Raw genomic sequence first — 18,683 nt, 5'->3', positions numbered from 1 at the left:
CTTTTTTTTTTCTCATTTCTCATTCCCTTTTTAACATTCCCTTATTTGAACTAGATTTGCCAAACCAACCCCCCCCCCCCCAACACCAAATTACTATATTCCAATGTTCCTCAATGAACTTAGAAACTAACTCTCTCTCTCTCTCTCTCTCTCTCTCTCTCTCTCTCTCTCTCTCTCTCTTGTAGAGTAAGAAATTTCAACTAATCTGCCCTAGATCTTAGCAGTCTCACCTCATCTGTTGCTAAATGATACATCTTTGGTGTGCAAAAAGCTCCCTCAATGACTCCTACTAGGATTCCACGCAAATAGAAGCTTCTGGTAGAGTCCTCCTTCAACGTCATATCATAAGGCATCTTGCTAAAATTGAAGTGATGGCTAAACAATAGACTGGAGCAAACGACAAGAGGAAGAAGAAAACAACATCAATTAGTTCAGCACAAGTTGCATGTGCAAAGGAAAAAAAGAAAAGCAGCTTAGAGGTCCAACTGTCAAGATTTGAATGGTTGAGTTAGGGAGTTTGTTAAGTTGTTGAGAGTTAGTTAATAGGCACATAATAGGCGCAAATTTGCCCCTAGAGCCAAAAAGTGTGTTCTTAGGCTATCCCTATGTCATAAAAGGTTACAAGGTTTTAAATCTTGAATCTAATACTATTTACATCTCAAGAGATATTGTTTTCTATGAGCACATATTTCCTTATGCTGCCTCTGTTCAACCCTCAAATTCCTATCTAGATGACTTTGTTTTTCCTCATTGTGTATCAAATACTGCTCCTGAATTTCCTTCTTCTCCTTCTAGTCCAAGTTTTGTTCCTAAAACTATCATTGTTCCTATTCACACTTCATCTTCCCCTACCTCACTCAGTAATTCTGATCAAATTACTTCTCAAACCACTACTATTAAACCTACTAATGATTCTATAGAACCTATTTTAGATTCCACCACTTCTGCAGATCCTATTCCCTTCATTAGCTCATCTAACCTTACTACCTCTCTACCTACAAATCTCATTTTTGAGCCACTTGTCTTAAGAAGGCTTGTTAGGACTCATCACCCTTCTACCTATCTTTCAAATTACTGTTGTAAGTCTGTCAGTACCAAGCCTGTCTCTGGTTTGCCATATGATATTTTAGAGAACTTAAATTACTCTTATCTTGGCCCTGCATTTCATTCCTTCGTCATGGCAATCACGGCAACTCCATTAGAACCTATTTCTTTTCATCAAGCAATTCAATTTTCTGAATGGAAGGATGCCATGAACAAGGAAATTGTTGCTTTGGAACTCAATAATACTTGGACTTTGACTCAGTTACCACCAGGCAAATTCCCCATTGGATGTAAATGGGTTTATAGAATAAAATAGCATCCTGATGGCACCATTGAGAGGTATAAAGCACGTTTGGTTGCCAAGGGGTTTACACAAAAACAAGGCTTGGATTATTCAGAAACATTTTCACCTATTGCCAAGTCGATCTCAGTTAGAAGTATGCTTTCTTTGGCTGCTGTGAAAGGGTGATTCCTGCATCAAAAGGATGTTAACAATGCATTCTTGCATGGTGATCTAGTAGAAGATGTTTATATATGTCTACCACCTGGATTTCATAACAAGGGGGAGAATTTGGTTTGCAAATTGAACAAAAGTCTTTATAGCCTTAAACAAGCTTCTAGGCAGTGATTTGAGAAATTGCCTACCACAATTCAGCAGATGGGGTTCATTCAATCAAAATCTGATTACTCATTGTTTACTCATACACAAGGTTCCTCTTTTACAGTCCTCTTGGTTTATATGGATGACATATTGCTCACTGGGAATAATCCTGTTTATGTTAACAGTTTAAAGAAGTTGCTTGATGATAAGTTTGGTTTAAAAGACCTTGGATCACTGAGATATTTCTTGGGACTTGAGTTAGCCAGAATTGATGAAGGAGTCAACTTGAACTAGAGAAAATATGCTCTTGAGATTTTTAAAGATATAGGTTTCATCGGTTCTAAGCTACCTAGTTAAGTTTCCTATGGAGCAAAATTTGAGGTTGTTTAAGTATGAAGGTAAGCCCCCGGCAGACCCCGCACAATTTAGAAGATGAATTGGAAGACTTCTCTATTTGACCTTAACAAGACCAGACATCACCTATGTTGTGCATAGATTAAGCCAATTTCTATCACAACCAAGAGAACCTCATTTACTTGCAACTCACAGAGTGCTTCAATATATTAAAGGTTCACCAGGGAAATGAATCTTTTTCTCTAGCAATTCAGATTTGCATATCAAATCCTTTTGTGGTGCGGATTGGGCTAGATGCCCTGATACTAGGAGGTCTTTAACAGATTATGCAGTTTACATAGGAGATTCCTTAATATCTTGGAGGTCAAAGAAGTAGGGAGTGGTTTCAAGGTCCTTAGCTGAAGTTGAGTATGGAGCAATGGTCAATGTGGCTTGTGAAATCACTTAGGTGCTACAATTGCTCAAGGATTTGAAGATTGAGCATCCTAAACCAGCTATGTTGTTTTGTGATAATCAAGAAGCATTGTTTATAGCTGCTAATCTAGTCTTTCATGAGAGGATGAAGCATATTGAGGTGGATTGCCATCTAGTAACAGACAAGATTATGGAAGGCATGATTAAGACCTTTCACATTGCAACCAATTCTCAAGTAGCTGACATATTTACCAAGGCCTTGGGATTTTCATCTTTTGCAAGACTTTCAGAGAAGTTGGGCTTAAAGGACATTTTTGTTCCAAGGCAGTTGAAGGTAACTTCTTCTATTCAAGTTACAGAGCTTACATTTCAAGACTTAAGGGGGAGTGTTGAAATTGAAGTGATGGCTAAACGACATACTAGAGAAAATGACAAGAGGAAGAAGAAAACGACATCAATTAGTTCAGCATAAGTTACACGTGTGAAGGAAAGAAAGAAGAGTAGCTAGGAGGTCCAGTTGTCAAGTTTTGATTGGTTGAGTTAGGGAGTTTGTTAAGTTGTTGAGAGTTAGTTAATTTACTTGTTTTGGGCTCTTTTATGTTGCTCTGTTATGTTGTATATATATAGATTAGATTGCTAATTAATCTGTACTCTCTGATATAGAAATAAAACTAGAAGTTTCCAATTCGATCTTTGTGTACTTCCTTTCTTTACACATCCCAACTTGTCTTCTCTTCTTTTGGGATTCTACACAGAGCCAAAGGGTGAAAAGCTTCTTGTTCATCCAAATTATAGGTGTGGCAATTTTGGTAAAATTCATTAGAGGCAAGTTACATATCTTTTGGTGCTCTCAACTTTTATATGCTGGAAAGGAAAAGAAAAAACAATCCAACAAGTTTGTTTAGTGGAAAATATGCTTTCAATTTTACTACAAGTGAAACAACATAAGATATAATCAAAAGCTTTTGCAGATTTAAACATGCTTTCAATGTTTAGTGTGTTATTTTGTTTACTTGAATTTTGTAGATTTAAACATTTGATAATGTACTTGTATTTAATCTCGTGCTCAAGAGTTTGATATTAAGATCAAGCTTGGCTTGACTAATAAATCAAGTCGAATTCAAACTTTTAGACTTTTCTGATGAATTTTGAGTTCAAACATTATTTGCAGGCTTGGTTTGAGCTCGAGTAGAGCTTGAAAATTTTACTTTTGTTTTGAGCTCAAATATTTATTATTCAATAAAACTTAACTTGTTTATTGCCTTAAAGTTCAGACAAAGAATTTGAAAGTTATGAAGTTGCGTTCTAAACTTCTAATGATTGTTCGTTACTATATTATTAAGATATGACGAATTTTTTTTTTAGTGCAACTTATTTGACAATAAGAGACATTATAGGTTATGTTAATTAGAACCCATGAATCGAGTTTAAGCTCATCACTAACTTAGACTACAAGTTTAAACTTAGATTTTTTTTATAAAATTTAAAAAAACAAAACAAGCACGAGTTTATTTAGGAGCTACTTAATTGATTAATTATTTCCTCATATATAGTAAATACCATAACTAAATTTGTTACTCATTCTCAAATCTATACTAATAGTTTATAACTAATTATACTTGACATCATAACGTTTGAGTTGATTAGATAGAATTTTCGATTGTAAACTTATAAAAACTAACTTAAATCCCCCTACATAAGCCTGAGTGCAATAAAAACAAAATCACAATCAAAGATATACACATAAGAAATGTTTCAACTAAGTCTAGTATTACTATATTTCTTGTAAACACCAAGCCCCTAAAATCATCAAAATGATAAAAATATCATTGAAATGTATAAAATTATCAAAATACCCCTACATCCACCAAAAATAGCATTGGAACTTCCATAATACCTCCAAATCCACCAAAATGACCAAAATATCCATGAAACCACTCTAAAAGAAATACTGTTTAACACACGCCTTAGTGCAATAAAAATGACCAAAATACTCCTAAAGATGACCCAAAAAAACCTAATGACCACCAAGATGATCAAAATACCCTAAAAAACTCTAAGATGACCAAATTTGAGGGTATTTGTCCAAATAAAAATATTGTGAAAAAATTAGATTGGCTAAAAGCTTATCAACAGCTTAATTGACCAACTTGAAAGTATATAATAAGAAAAATATTATTAAAATTGTGTCGTCTTTTACAAATATTTTGGTCATTGTAGTGATTCTTGGGTTTATTTTTTCATTTTAAAGACTCTAGAGGTATTTTGGAAATACAAAGGTATTTTAGCCAATTTGGACTTTTTGGCTATAATTTCAATCATTTTAGATGTCTAGTCATTTTGAAAGTTCCAAGGGTATTTGGTGATTATGGGGGAATTTTGATAACCTTGGATGTTTTAAGGAGTATTTTGGTGTTTATGATGGGAGTATTTTGGTCATTTACTTTTCCATATTAAAAAAAAAAAAAATTATGTCATGCCAAACATAAGAATTTTTTTTTTCTTTCAAAAAATAGTTTTTGAGAACACAACCAAACACTAAAAAATTAAATATTTTCCTTGGAGATGTTTTTAGCTATAAACATTTTTCGTAGGAAAAAAAATTTACACCAAAAATAAAAACACAACCTTAGTCATCATCTTGATTACACTATCAAATTATGAATGATGTGGGTTAGTTATCTGATAATGGTTGACTAAACGTAACTAGGAGCACCCCAAGGTGTGGCCCTTGAAATTAAGAATATCTTAACCTAATCACATAAGTTTATACAAACACAAGGAAAGAATTAAAAAAAAAAAATCAAATTTGAAATCAAATAAGGTCAAAATTTAATTAAAAGCTCACACATTAAATCACTCAGACAAACTCTCTAAATTATAGGAATCGAAATCATGCATATAGTAAAGGCAAAGAGTAATGCTACAATTACAAACTAATTTATAACATTTTTACAAACTGTTAATGTGACCAATTTTTATTGATATATATATATATATATACTATATATAAGAGGATTCTCTTCTTTTAACTGGACTTTTATATGGTTTAAAAATACCCTCATTAATAAAGGATAACTTCATTTAAAAATTGAGTCATAAATGTCAAATAACAAATTTCATTTTGAATTCAAAAAGAGAATTTCTAAAATTTAGGATTTTTTCACTTTTATGTTTAAAAAAGAAATTACAGTTATTGCTTATCTCTAAAATTTATCATTTTTATTTGTTTGAAAAAAAATATTCTAAATTATAATAAATGCAAATTATTAACATTTACAAAAAATAAAGTAAAATAAAATAGAAGAGCCTCTGAACACACATGTGAGCGCGTGCCCAAAGGTTAGTATTTATATACATATGTGTATATATATATATATATATATGTATGTATGTATATATGTATGCCTTTGATTATATCCAATTGAGTAATGTCACATGCACAAACTATTTTACAATATTTTTACAATTGGTCAATGTTGAAAATTCTTATTGGTTTTTATATGAGGCTAACACTAACATCACATTTTTGCTTACCAATAACCACCTACCATATCCTCCATTTGTAAAATAATTTGTGACTTTAGCATTTTCTTATTCCAATTTTCCATGTGAGAAAAATAAATTCAAATTTAAAATTCAAAAGTGTGTTTGGTGTTTTCAAAATGACTTTTGTGATATAAATCTTGAAAATGGGGTCCCACAAATTTTTTTTTTTTGTTTGGAAGGGTGTTTTCACAAAATATAACTTAAAAATGCAAACTCTTTTTCACCATGTAATCATGATTTCATTTTTTTGTTTTCTTACTTCTCTCCTACCCTATTGTTCATCAGCTCTCTTTCTCTCTCTCTCCAAAGCACAATAACAATATGACCCGCGCATTGCAATGCAACCGATGCATGGTGAGACGACAAGCATCGTGATGCAAATTAAGAGCATCCGCATCAATTGATGCATAATTTCTGTCCATTTTGCCAAAAAAAAAACATGCTTTTTTCTATTTTACACACCCATTTTTACAAAACATCCACATCAATTTGTCTATTTTACACATTTATTTAATAAAATATTCTAAACCCAGCCACCATCAACCCGATCAATACCCACTCATCAAAACCCAAGGATCAAAACCATCAAAACCACTCATCAAAATGATCAAACCCACTAATCAAAACCATCCAATAAAGAAAAAGGATAGGTGAGAGATCAGGGCGATTTGATGAACTAGAGAAATCCATCAAACAACAAGAAATCCAAATCGACGAGAGATCAGGCGTGGAGACCCAGAACGTGAAGATGTTGATGAACCCATTCTGCGTGGAGAAATCCACTAATCAAAACCGTCAAACAAAGAGAAATCCAAAGACAAGATCCACGCTTTGATCGGTGGTGGTGGCGAGATCCACACTTTGATCGGTGAGAGATCGGATGGTTTCATGATTTGATCAAATGAGAAAAATGGAGAGTAAGGTTAGAGTGGGAGCAACTAGAGACAAGGAGAGAGAAAAATTACTATAATATTAAATGCAAGTGTTACAATAACCATGCGTATACAGTAACTGTACATATATGCACGGTTACCGTGCATAACCTTGCATTTACACCCACTGATATGAGTGTTTTTTTGGTCAAAATGTGTAAAATGAAGGATTTTTTGTATTTTGCAAGATTTTGCATCTACTAATGTAGATGTTCTCAACACAACAAGGCTCAAGTAGTGCAACTCAAGGAAGAGTTCACGTGGGTATATGGCATTCAAAAAAAAAAGTGAGAGTCATCAACGTGGAAGCCCAAGTGGCATAAAAAATCTGTTTTTATTCTTTTTATTTCATTGCTAGTTACGTTAATTTTTAGACTTTTTCCATATGAAGAAATACAAGATTGGGGGTCTAGGGGAGAAAGGTTTGAACTATAGGGTTAGTAGCATGTTATAATTATTTTTCAAAAAAAAAAAAAAATACAAGAATTCTATGATCTAATTAGATATCACTGAGTGTTTAGCAAGAGAACAAAGACGCAAATAATAGATTGAATAAAGGAAAAAAGAGAGAGACGAAAAATCTTATTAATCTTGCTTAGCCTGAAATAATACACATAGACTAGTATTTATACATAATTATTACTTATCAAACTAAGTCTGAGAAATGTGATAATTAATTCTGTAAAATTTAAAAAAGTCTAACAGAACCTAACTAACTCAAAACAAAAATTCACGCTCTTGCAACGATTATTTGAATAAAACTAACGACTAATCAAAATGATGCTGTTTGGATAAGTGAGTGCATAGTCCAATTATTAGAATGACACTGTTTCCTAAATTTATAACACATTAAGTGAAATGGCTTTTTGTCCTTGTTGTGTATTTGGATTTAACTTGAACATCCTCGTTTGTGTTGTCTTGTTTAGCACCATATACCACTTAACAATAGAGACTATTTGGATGCAATACCAAAATATTAAGAATTAAACTAATATATTTAGAATGTTAGAAATTATTATAACACATATGACAAATGTTAGGGATTAAAATGACAATTGAACCTTTTTTTAATATCGTTTTATTATTATAACAATTGGAAGATTTGAGCTTAGTTCTCTCTTTATAGTGAAGATTTGATGCTTCTAGGATAAGAAGAGAATATCAATTTAAAATGATCTTGGACGAAATTTATGTAGGAGACTAGGAGTCACCTTCCTGCCAAATGGTTATCATAATTTTATGGGTATGAAAAGTACTAAAACAGTGACTTTGTAAGGAAGAAATTATGAAGAAATTTCTCTTCAAATAATATTACACATTACACAAAATATCAATATCTTTTTTTTTTAGCTGAATAAAATATCAATATCTTTGATAGGTAGGGAAGGATGATACTGATTGAGCACTCATGCGATGACACAAAATGACTGAGTGGAAATGTGACAGCCGAGTGGCGACTCGCAAAACTGCATAAGCAATTTATTAGATTCTAAAAACCCAAAACCACACATACTAATGTTCCGTCTAAAATGAGCCGCGTAGACCATTCCATATTCATTATTCAAGGGCCAATTTCAATTTTTACGGCTACCACAAGCGTCAGCCACAACAACAAGGGAACAAAGCATATGGGTCCAAAATCCAATCCAATTACACAACCTAGAGATCTCGCGAAGACTGACCCAATTTTATCCCCATCTCCTTGTGCTGACTGCAATCTAAAAAATCTTTTACTGCCAGCCTTAAATGACCAAACAACCCCATCCTAATAATTGTCTCCTTTCTTTTTTAGTTAAATGAATGGTACAAAACATAACAAAACCCATATTTATTGAGCCATTACTTATTTACCATATTCTTTATCTTCTTCTTATTTTTATTTTTTTAAGGAGAGAATTTCAATTTATAAAAAGAGATTTTACAAATTGATCTAATTGGAACTTATTTAAAAAAAAAAAAAAAAAGCTTCCTCCTACAACAATAGTGAATATTAATTTTAATTATGGTGAATTTATCTCATCGACAAAAGGTGAACATTTAAATAAGTAGTCTTTTCATACCCAAAAAAAAAAGTAGTCTTTTCAAATTGCATTGCAAAATGCTTGTTTTTATAACATAATTTTGTATCTCTTATTCTTTAAGAAAATTTACTAGTTTCATATTTAGTGCTCTTAGCTTCCATTTCATATTTGTCAAACTCCTTGTTTATTATTTGAGGATGTTTTAATGTTTTGCACCACAAAACTAGTTACTTTATCAAATAAAGTTGTTGTTCAGACTTCAAAGGATTGATAATGCACCAATTAACTCCACATGACTTAGATATATATATATATATATATGTCTGTTTATTTTGCTTACAATAAGTGGGGAAATCATTGGAATAGAATCAAACAATACTATTATTATTAAATTACAATGCTCTTGAGTCTTGACCATATAGAGCCTGTTTGGATAGGCTATTCACAGAGTCTTAGCATGCATTTTAGTCAAAAAGTGATTTTGTAAAATGTTTTTTTTTTTTTTTTTTGGGAGAGGAAAGACGTCAAGCTTTATTAAGAAAACCCAACAATGTCAGCTAGGACAATTGGAAGTAAGGGTGGGGGGAACAACCTCCATCCACACCGAAAAGTCTAAAATACAACGAACATGTTTTGCTAACTTATGCGCAACCTTATTACCCTCTCTCTTTATATGAGAGTAAAGTAATTGATTAAAAAAACTAGCATTAAATCTGATATCCTTAATTAACAAACTATCCAAGGAAAAAAGGAGCTGTTATTGATAAACGCCATAACCAACACCAGTGAATCGGTCTCCATGACATCGCGATAAAATCCCAAATCTGATGCAAACGCCAATGCAGTTGAAGCTACTAGTGCCTCAATCTCTAAGGTTGTGTGTATTTGTGGTAATTTGTTTAGACATTGAAGCCAAAACCATGCTGTTATTGTCTCGGATCACCACACCATGCCGTGTGTATCTTGGTTCCTTGAAATCAGATAGTTTAATAATATCGTATATTATTGGAGCGAGAGGTCACATAATTATTATATTTCCAAACGCAACATGTTTTTTTAATTTTTAATTTTTTTTTGCTTTTTATTCTTTATGTTTGTACCAACTATCAAAGTGTTAGCCCCACGATCCTAAAGTAGTGAAGAACAAACTAAAGGTCATATAAAGGTATAATAGTTCAAATCGTTCGTGAGTTTCAATTAATTTAATTGATAAATTTTTTGATGGTTGAATAAGAGATATGAGATTCAAAAACTGATCGGTGTCTTTATCTGGATGCCATATAGGTTGAAACTCTATAAAAAAAAAAGAAGAAGAAGAAAAGGTCAAATGGCTCAATGAATGTATTCAAATGTGCTTTACGGCTCATTACTTATAAAATAATTTATTATAATATTTATATAAAAAATCGTAAGTGGTTGTGTAAAAAAATTAAAAATATAGAGATGTGATTCTTTTAAGTAATTAAAATATTACTCTATTTTTTTTAATGATAATATTAATAAAATATATATTTTTTCAATTCATAAACAATCTTTAGTGTGTAAGTAGTAATTAGTAAGTTATCATTTTTATTTATTTTGATGTGCAAGATGCAAATTCCAAAAGCAATGCAACAGAATTCGAGTTGTCCAAGATCTACTTGACCTGATTAAGCCATCTAATTTGTGTTGCATTGATTCAAAAACTCACTCGATTTGACAAGAGTAGTGATCAACTGGTGTAAAGCTTCAAAACTTGATTATAGCAGGTCTTGCTCTCTAAGAATTGATTGAATCGATTCCCTGCCATCTCTATTTAGATCTTCGTTGTCTATGGTCAGAATTGCTGCTATTCTCCATGTTCAAATATTTGAGAAAGATTGGCCGAAATCTTAATAGCTGTGGCCTCTCTCGGTTTTGACCAAAATCAACTCGACCTAAGAAAAATCTAATTTGATCTGATTTGTTAATGCTTTCAGTCAACAACACATCCTTAATTTTTCTACTAGTTGGGATCGGGTCAAGCTTGAGTTGGAGCCCTCACCCAACTTGACCTGACCTATAGACACCCCTAAATAGAATTACAAGATCATAATTTTTGTTTTTGTTTTGTTTTCTTTTACGGGTTTTATCCTGAAAGCAAGAAATAGGGAAGTTAAAATTGGAGAAAAAAGAAAAATAAAAAGAAAAAAGGGCCCGGTGTAGTGATAGAGGTATTACCGTAATAAAGCGAAACAGCAGGGGCTTAATCTAGACCACGTCAGAAGCACAATAAATAAAACTTTGTTCAGCCGGCCCACGGAACCTCTGAATTCCGCCAAACACAAAACGCAGAGATCAGACCATATCATATTATTATTGTGCAAGCAATTCCATTAACACAACACAAATTCATTCTGACTCCAACCCTCTTTCTTTCTTTCTTGTTCACTCTTTACTCTATAGGGTTTATCTTCCTCACCTGCCTTTTTCCTTCCTATCCTCTTCCTAGCCCTAGGTTTTCATTCTGTTCTCCAGTTTTATCTGCTTCATTTTTATTTTTTGCTGTTAGTATTTGCAATTAAAATTTATATATTTGTTTTACAGAGCTGAAAATGGAAGCAATGAACGCAACAATGGTCCGATCTCACTTACTTAGCACATCCGGACCCTCCAATATATTATCCAGGTCGTCGCCAGCCAACGGCCCCGATTTTGTGCGTTTCGGTACCAACTTCCACTCCTCAATTAAGGTACAATCTGCTTTTATCTTATTTTTTATTTTATTTTTTTTCTCTCTCTTTTTTTTGTTTTAAAATTTATGCACGCGATGATCTCTGAAGTAAGATTGTGATAAGTGAAACCCTGTTTTTAAAAACGGAAAAATAAAAATTGACCCAAATACACCCTTTTTTTTTTTTTATTTTTTTTTTTTTTTTTTTATGGGTTTCTTATTTATTTATTTTTTGTTTTTGGCCTTTTCAAAGTAACAATTAAAAAACATGGTTTGGGAGTCATTATGTGCGATTTTTATTATTAAAATGTGTATATATATATAAATCCTTTAAATTGAATCGATTGCTTTACTTATGTAAAAAAAAGGTTTTATTATTAAAATATATAGTTGTGTGCGTGCATTTTAATATGAACACACAAAAGGCACAATTTTGAATTGTCGAGTTGTTTTTGATTCTCATGACACTACTTTACTGTCTACCATTTACAACTCCTCACCTTAGTGGATGTGAAAAATTTTGTGAAAAAAATTGTGACTCTAGAGTCTAGACTAGACTTATTGCTTCCTTTGTTTGAGAAAATAGAGTTTTGGCTTATATTGTCTTATGATTGATGTCTTGTCTTGGCAGCATTACACTTCAATTTCTCACTCAAAGTTGGCGCATAAGAGAGTGGGTTTCGGAAATAGGAGATGCTTGGTGGTTAGGGCGTCATCGACTCCCGACTCTGTGGGTTCAACTGAGTCTCCAATTGCTCCGCTTCGGCTGGAGTCTCCAATTGGGCAGTTTTTGTCACAGATATTGATAAGCCACCCGCATCTTGTTCCTGCTGCAGTTGAGCAGCAGCTTGACCAGCTCCAAACTGACCGTGATGCTGACATAAAGAAAGATGATCCTTCTGCTTCTGGCACCGACCTAGTTTTATACAGGTTTGTCAACCTTATCATTATATTCTAGGAATCAATTTGCTAGGCTCTCTGTGATGGCTGTTAAAGCCAGGGGATCCAAGAAGATATGACTGTGATTGGGAAATCTCAAAAATAATTAAAGAGTGAAGCTAAGGATTGTACAAAATTTTGCTACATAGAGTTTACAAATTAACCTGTCAACTTTTAAACATAGTACAGAAAGCTAATTTACAAATTTATTTATTATGTTATTGATGTGGCACCAATCACATCCTTTGCCACACCTGTTTATAAAGTTTTTGTAGTAAAATTACTAGTACTATAGCATTTTCCAAATACTTTACTCACTCATGAACATGGCACCAGCTGTAGTTAACTTAAATTTTCAATTTTTGGTGAGAGAGAGAGAGAGAGAGAGAGAGAGAGAGAGAGAGAGAGGTTTGTTTTTCTTTCTGTTTCTTTCCATTTATCTTTTTGACAACTGAAATGAAATTTTGAGGATAATCATTTATTCTTGTTTTGGGTTATTGAAATTATCAGGAGAATTGCTGAGGTTAAGGCTAATGAAAGGAAAAAGGCTTTGGAAGAGATTTTGTATGCATTGGTGGTACAGAAATTCATGGATGCCAATGTTTCTTTGATACCTGCCATTTCACCCTCTTCGTCGGATCCATCTGGCCGAGTTGATGTATGGCCAAGCCAAGATGAAAAGCTCGAGCAGCTTCATTCTCCTGAAGCCTATGAGATGATTAAGAACCACTTAGCTCTGATTCTGGGGAACCGTGTGACTGATTCAAACTCTGTAGCACAGATTAGCAAACTAAGGGTTGGCCAAGTCTATGCAGCATCTGTAATGTATGGCTACTTCCTTAAGCGGGTTGACCAGAGGTTTCAGCTTGAGAAGACAATGAAAATCCTTCCAAATGCATCGGATGTAGAAGAGAGTGATATTCAGCAAGTTGTGGGGGAGAGAATGAGACCCAATGGTGAGGAGGGCTCTTTCCAAGCAGCATCATCCCATCCTGAAGTCTCTTCCTGGTCTGATGACATCAGTCCTGGGGGGTTTGGTAAGGGAATAAAGCCTTCACGATTGAGAAATTATGTGATGTCTTTTGATGGGGAGACGCTTCAGAGATATGCAACGATAAGATCAAAAGAGGCTGTTAGCATCATTGAGAAGCACACAGAGGCATTGTTTGGAAGACCTGAAATTGTCATAACACCACAGGGAACAGTGGATTCTTCGAAGGATGAACTCATCAAGATAAGCTTTGGTGGTTTAAAGAGACTTGTCTTGGAGGCAGTTACTTTTGGTTCTTTCCTCTGGGATGTTGAGAGCTATGTGGATTCAAGGTACCATTTTGTTTTGAATTGAGCTATGTTTACTTACATCCCTGCCAAAGCAAATTGGTGGTGGTGTACAACTGACCACCCTAAATGGAATAGGTGAGTGTAATTTGGTTATAAGTACTGAGTACTTGGCACTAATTGTTCTGTATATAACAATTGTTATTCTAATCTTCAGTAATGAATAAAGATGGTTTATTGTGATTGTGCAGTTACACGGTATTCAATCTGAAACTTATCTTAATGTTTGTGACCCTTTGTATATCTACCTATATATGCATGAAGTAGTTGTTAGGGTATTAGGATATATTTTGGCCTCGAGCATTTTTTTAAAAAGTATCTTTTTATAGCAGTTAGCTGAATTTGGTTGGTATTATGCAATGTATATATTGCTAGGAATACTATCTTGCTAAATACTGTCTTATTGAAATCGCTATTGTGCAAAAATATATGCTAGAAATTTATGAGGGAAAAAAATTAATATAGGTACAATAGAGATTGTGTTTACCTTAAAATCATCAGGAAAGAAGCCATAAACAGTGAAAATTTTAAGCTAATCTTGAGACATATTACTTATAACATGTAACTGTCAATACATGCTTCTTCCTTGATAGTTATTTGATGGAGTCATCAGTCAAGTTTGCTATGGAGGACCTGATCTTTGCATAAGGTCTGTATATATTGATCTAACAGGTCTCTCTCAATATGAGAGGGAGAAAATTATGAAGGAAAACTCATTGGGCAATCTATTTTGGAACATCCACAAAACATTGTGAGGTCCACTACCAACCAAAAAAGTGATTTGCTACCCAAAGATATAAAAAAAGGTCTTGCAGTCGGTTGTAGAATTTAATTATGCTTTGATTTATCATAACTGTAGGCTGTTTTAGGACTGGAAAAAAAAAATCAATAAGAGTTGAGTTTTTGTGATGATTTTATGCCATTTATGATATGAAAGAAAATTCAGTTTGATTCTCTGAATTACTGATTGTTTCTTTTATTAGGTTTCCAGGATTAGTCATGTGTCCTTAGTTTTTGGACCCATATATGTTGCCTATTTAGAGGCCGGGCCTTGGTGTGATTGCAAGTGTCTTCCACCAAAAGCGATGAGTCGCTGGTTTGAGTTTGAGAATCTGCCTCTCCAAACAATATTTGGGGAGAAGATGCTAAAATTGTCTATTAACCACCCTCTTCCAAACTCCGCAAACATGTGAAGTTTTGTACATTGTGTAAGACCTCTTTATGTGTTGCCTATTTATGAGATGGTGGAAGAAAAGAAAAATAGGTCCCTTTTTCCTTCTCTAGTAAATAATATTTATGTGATCAGTGATCCACACTGATCGCTTAAATGGACCTTGAACCCATTCTTGATGGATGGAGAAAGTGTCAATTGAGGTAGAACTCATTGGCATTGTGCTTCTAGATTATAGAGGTTGGTTCTTTTTGTTGGCTGTTTTTGGCAATTGGTAGAAATCCGCACCATATTCTGTTTCCTATTGAATGTCAATAGTGCCATCTTGGAAGGTTTTACCATTTATCTTTGTCTAAAGAGCGTAAAAAATCCAGTCCAATATTTTGCTTTGACATCATTGAACCACAAGGCTAATGTTCCCTCTCTCGCCCCCTCTACCTGTTGATATCTTTTGACTGGGTTTTTTTGTTTTTGGCTTACATATTCTTTTCTATCTGTTAGATTTACAAATTCCAGCAGTTAAGATATCCCTAAATTGTACTTTGGTTGCTCCCTTGAGATGTTTTTAATAATTTATTTGCTTACAGAAGAAATGAATAATTTTTACTGTTAGCATTGTAGCCATCATTTTGTTGTTACTTCTTATGATTAGATTAAGCTAGATCTGCCAAAAGCATGAGTTCCATTGCTTTTGGAATGTGTTGTGTGATAGGTGAAGTTCAAGATAGTGATATGCACCAATGGTGTAAATGGACCAAATTTCAATTCCAAGTTCTGATTCCTTACTTCCATGTGACTTGTGGTGAAAACTGAAAAGTCAAGTGTTTGATTAGGCCTGTATATATCTTGGAAACAATACATGTCGTTTCTCATGGATGGAAATACCATATGAAATACATTCCAATGTGGCAAGGATGAAAATAGATTTTATTATTGCTTTGACTTTATTGGTAATGAGATCTTAGGTTATTGGTAAAGAGATCTAAGATTTTATTATTCCTTGGCTTAAAGCCTTAAACACTGTTCATTTGGAGAGATAGAGGGTGGATGGAGGAGGGGTAAAAACTAAATTGGGAAAAGTTAAGGGGGAGGGTAAATCTCTTTATATGAGAGGAGGGGAAAATGGAGAGAGAGAGAGAGAGAGAGAGAGAGAGGTTGAAATGACTGAAATCCTTCCAGGTCTGTTAAAACTTGTGTTCTGAAGTGAAATCCTCGTTTACTCAAATTTTTTACCATTATGTTAGATTCATTTTATGTTTTGTTTCTACTATTAATTTTTTTTTTGGGGTGGGGGTGGGGGGGGGGGGGGTGTGTGTGTGGAGGGGAAAGGGTTTACCTCACCAGTGTGTATCTCTTGAAAGAAATGACAAGTAGGTTGACATCAAGTCAACGAGTAAAATAATATGGGAGATCACTTAATAGAGGTATGCGAGATCAAAATTTCAGAATATCTCTACATGGTTGAGTAGAGCTCCTTGGAAAGATCCAAATTATGCAAAACTTTGCCAAAGATATCATAGAATACAATTCTTGCTTCAGTCTGCGTGAGTTCAGCAGACATAAAGCCCTGTCCATCATAGTAAAATTTCAATCCATCTTGGTTCAGTTGGTCTATATCACCATTCCATGCCTTTGAACCGCCTCCACTGGTTAAAAACTGGATCTTCCTGCAGCATTAAGATCTAGTCATTAGAAATCTTGCTAAAAATACTTCTAAGATTCTGTAATATATACAAGGTTTGGTTGGTTATACATGCCTTCTAGTGCTACTTATGTGTTCCAGGCAATGGTCATGCCCATTTATGTACATATCAATGTCGTGTACCTGGAAATACAAGGGAAAATTTGAAATTGTTTGAGAACCTGCATCTTCAAAACATGTAGTTAAATTTTCCTCTTAGTATGAGATTTACCTCTAGTATTGGTAGAAGCCGGACTATAAGCTCTGCTGTGTCACCATGATGCCCTATGCTTTGGATAGGATGATGTCCAATGACAATTTTCCAGTTTGCTGTTGAAGCCGTCAATGCCAAATCAAGATCCTGATAAAAGCCAACTCAAATCTTTTGGATCTTCTACATATCAGAAACTTTATTATTATTATTATTATTTTGGAACAGTGTAGATTATCATGAGTTACCTTTAAGAGCTTTGCTAGGTATTCCTTCCTGGGAAGTACACCTCTCCAATCGTAAGTATGATGCCCTGGTCTTAAAAAGTACTTGTCGACAAATGGAGTTGTGTCCACGAAGAAAAAATCCACAATTCCTATGAATTGCAAGAATTAAAGAATTACAAATGTCTGTTTCTGGAAGTAAATGGGAGACGCATCAAAGTGGGAGCTCAAAGGGCGACTTTTTACTTACCTGAGCTAAGCACAAAGGATCTCAGACAAAGCCATCTGCGATCGATCTTCCTTAGAATTGGGTTCAATTGCGCCTCAACATTTCCTCTATAGTCGTGGTTGCCTAAAACATATATATATATATATATATGGTTATTATTATTATCATTGAATAGGCTAACGTGATAAAAAAAAAGTCATATGATATGGCTAATTATTCTTTCTCCTCGACACTGACTCATTTGTAATGTCCTTACAAATTTTGAAACTGAAAAATGTTCTCCTAATTATTGATGATAAGATTTTTTTTTTTTTTGCTAAAGCATTAAAAAAAGCTTTATTATTATTATTTTTTAAAAGTTTAGCCGAACATTACAACTGCATCATAATTAATATTCTCTGTAATATTATGTATGTATTTATTTATATAAGATTGGAACTTACCACTGTACCACCGCTTTTGCAGGCTCTTAGCAGTATAAATTTTGGCAAATGACTTCTTAAAAGAAGGGTCATGTATGCTGGTTAGTCCATTCTCATAAAAGTTGTCTCCAGTAGAAACCACCAAATCTATGTTCAGCTTCTCCCCTATCCATCCCATCTACAAGGTATTTATTAAGAATTTAAAAACTGAAATCTTCATGATAAATATTCATGCACATTTTTATCCTAAGAACATACCTGATCAGCAACTAGAGATTGATTGTAATGTCCTCTTCTTCCCCAATCTCCAATCACCAATAAGCTAAGCGACCCATTAGCTTTTATGGGGTGTTCAAACCGCTGAAGCTCAGCTGATATAGAAATAATGCAAAAAGAGAAACAAGCTAATACCCATTGAAGGCTATGGTTCCATAAACCAGCCATGACGTCCAACAAACAAGTAAAAAGAGGTTTTGGTTGTGTAAAATCATGCTGGTTTCACTTCCTCTTTTATAGGCTGATAAATACACAAAAGGGGTATGAAAACTGAAGACAAATGTACTGATCAAAACGACAAAATATAATTTAGTGCAACCTGCATGAAGACTCGCATGCTTTAGTTCTGATGTACACAAATGGACAATAAAAGTTTTTGTAATGAAATTTGGACTGCCTCAACAACACGTGACCATGGGATCTGTAGGCTACTATCTATATCAATTTCCTGGCAACTTCCTTTTTTGGATAATTAAATGTGATTTCCCGGCAACTTCATATGTTAAGACACCGTGGTTTTTTGGCATGATTTTAGGTTCTAAGATTGAGCAGGGAAATTGGAAAATGTAGCGTGAATCGTGTGAA

General features: G+C 33.8%; 2 protein-coding genes across 2 annotated transcripts; one reads left to right on the top strand and one right to left on the bottom strand.

Annotated features, from left to right (window-relative positions):
- The first annotated feature begins 11,173 nt into the window (after positions 1 to 11,173).
- LOC111999852 (UV-B-induced protein At3g17800, chloroplastic) lies at positions 11,174 to 14,074 on the top strand. Its single transcript, XM_024031963.2, has 4 exons — positions 11,174 to 11,391; positions 11,481 to 11,626; positions 12,239 to 12,537; positions 13,057 to 14,074. The coding sequence occupies exons 2-4, from the start codon at positions 11,489 to 11,491 to the stop codon at positions 13,889 to 13,891; spliced, it is 1,272 nt and encodes a 423-aa protein (XP_023887731.1). The 5' UTR covers positions 11,174 to 11,391; positions 11,481 to 11,488; the 3' UTR covers positions 13,892 to 14,074.
- Positions 14,075 to 16,449: 2,375 nt separating this feature from the next.
- Positions 16,450 to 18,289, bottom strand: LOC111999853 (purple acid phosphatase 3). Its single transcript, XM_065775564.1, has 7 exons — positions 18,081 to 18,289; positions 17,846 to 18,000; positions 17,422 to 17,531; positions 17,196 to 17,323; positions 16,969 to 17,097; positions 16,809 to 16,880; positions 16,450 to 16,718 (listed from the first exon to the last, which is right to left on the bottom strand). Exons 1-7 carry the CDS (start codon positions 18,264 to 18,266, stop codon positions 16,509 to 16,511), a joined length of 990 nt encoding a protein of 329 aa, XP_065631636.1. The 5' UTR covers positions 18,267 to 18,289; the 3' UTR covers positions 16,450 to 16,508.
- Between the last annotated feature and the right edge of the window lie 394 nt (positions 18,290 to 18,683).

Source organism: Quercus suber, unplaced genomic scaffold, assembly GCF_002906115.3.
Source record: "Quercus suber isolate HL8 unplaced genomic scaffold, Cork oak 2.0 scaffold_114, whole genome shotgun sequence".
NCBI lineage: Eukaryota > Viridiplantae > Streptophyta > Magnoliopsida > Fagales > Fagaceae > Quercus > Quercus suber.
Note: the sequence above shows the minus strand (reverse complement) of the source record. Positions and strands in the feature narration are given on the sequence as shown.

Bases quoted from the DNA above. Each gene is read 5' to 3' on its own strand.
- LOC111999852 (XM_024031963.2), top strand. From the start codon at position 11,489: ATGGAAGCAATGAACGCAACAATGGTCCGATCTCACTTACTTAGCACA. The intron at 11,627-12,238 runs GTACAATCTGCT...TTGTCTTGGCAG, and splicing joins ACTTCCACTCCTCAATTAAG to CATTACACTTCAATTTCTCA. The intron at 12,538-13,056 runs GTTTGTCAACCT...TGAAATTATCAG, and splicing joins ACCGACCTAGTTTTATACAG to GAGAATTGCTGAGGTTAAGG.
- LOC111999853 (XM_065775564.1), bottom strand. From the start codon at position 18,266: ATGGCTGGTTTATGGAACCATAGCCTTCAATGGGTATTAGCTTGTTTC. The intron at 17,324-17,421 runs GTAAGTAAAAAG...TGCAATTCATAG, and splicing joins ATCCTTTGTGCTTAGCTCAG to GAATTGTGGATTTTTTCTTC. The intron at 16,881-16,968 runs GTAAATCTCATA...TTGTATTTCCAG, and splicing joins GGCTTCTACCAATACTAGAG to GTACACGACATTGATATGTA.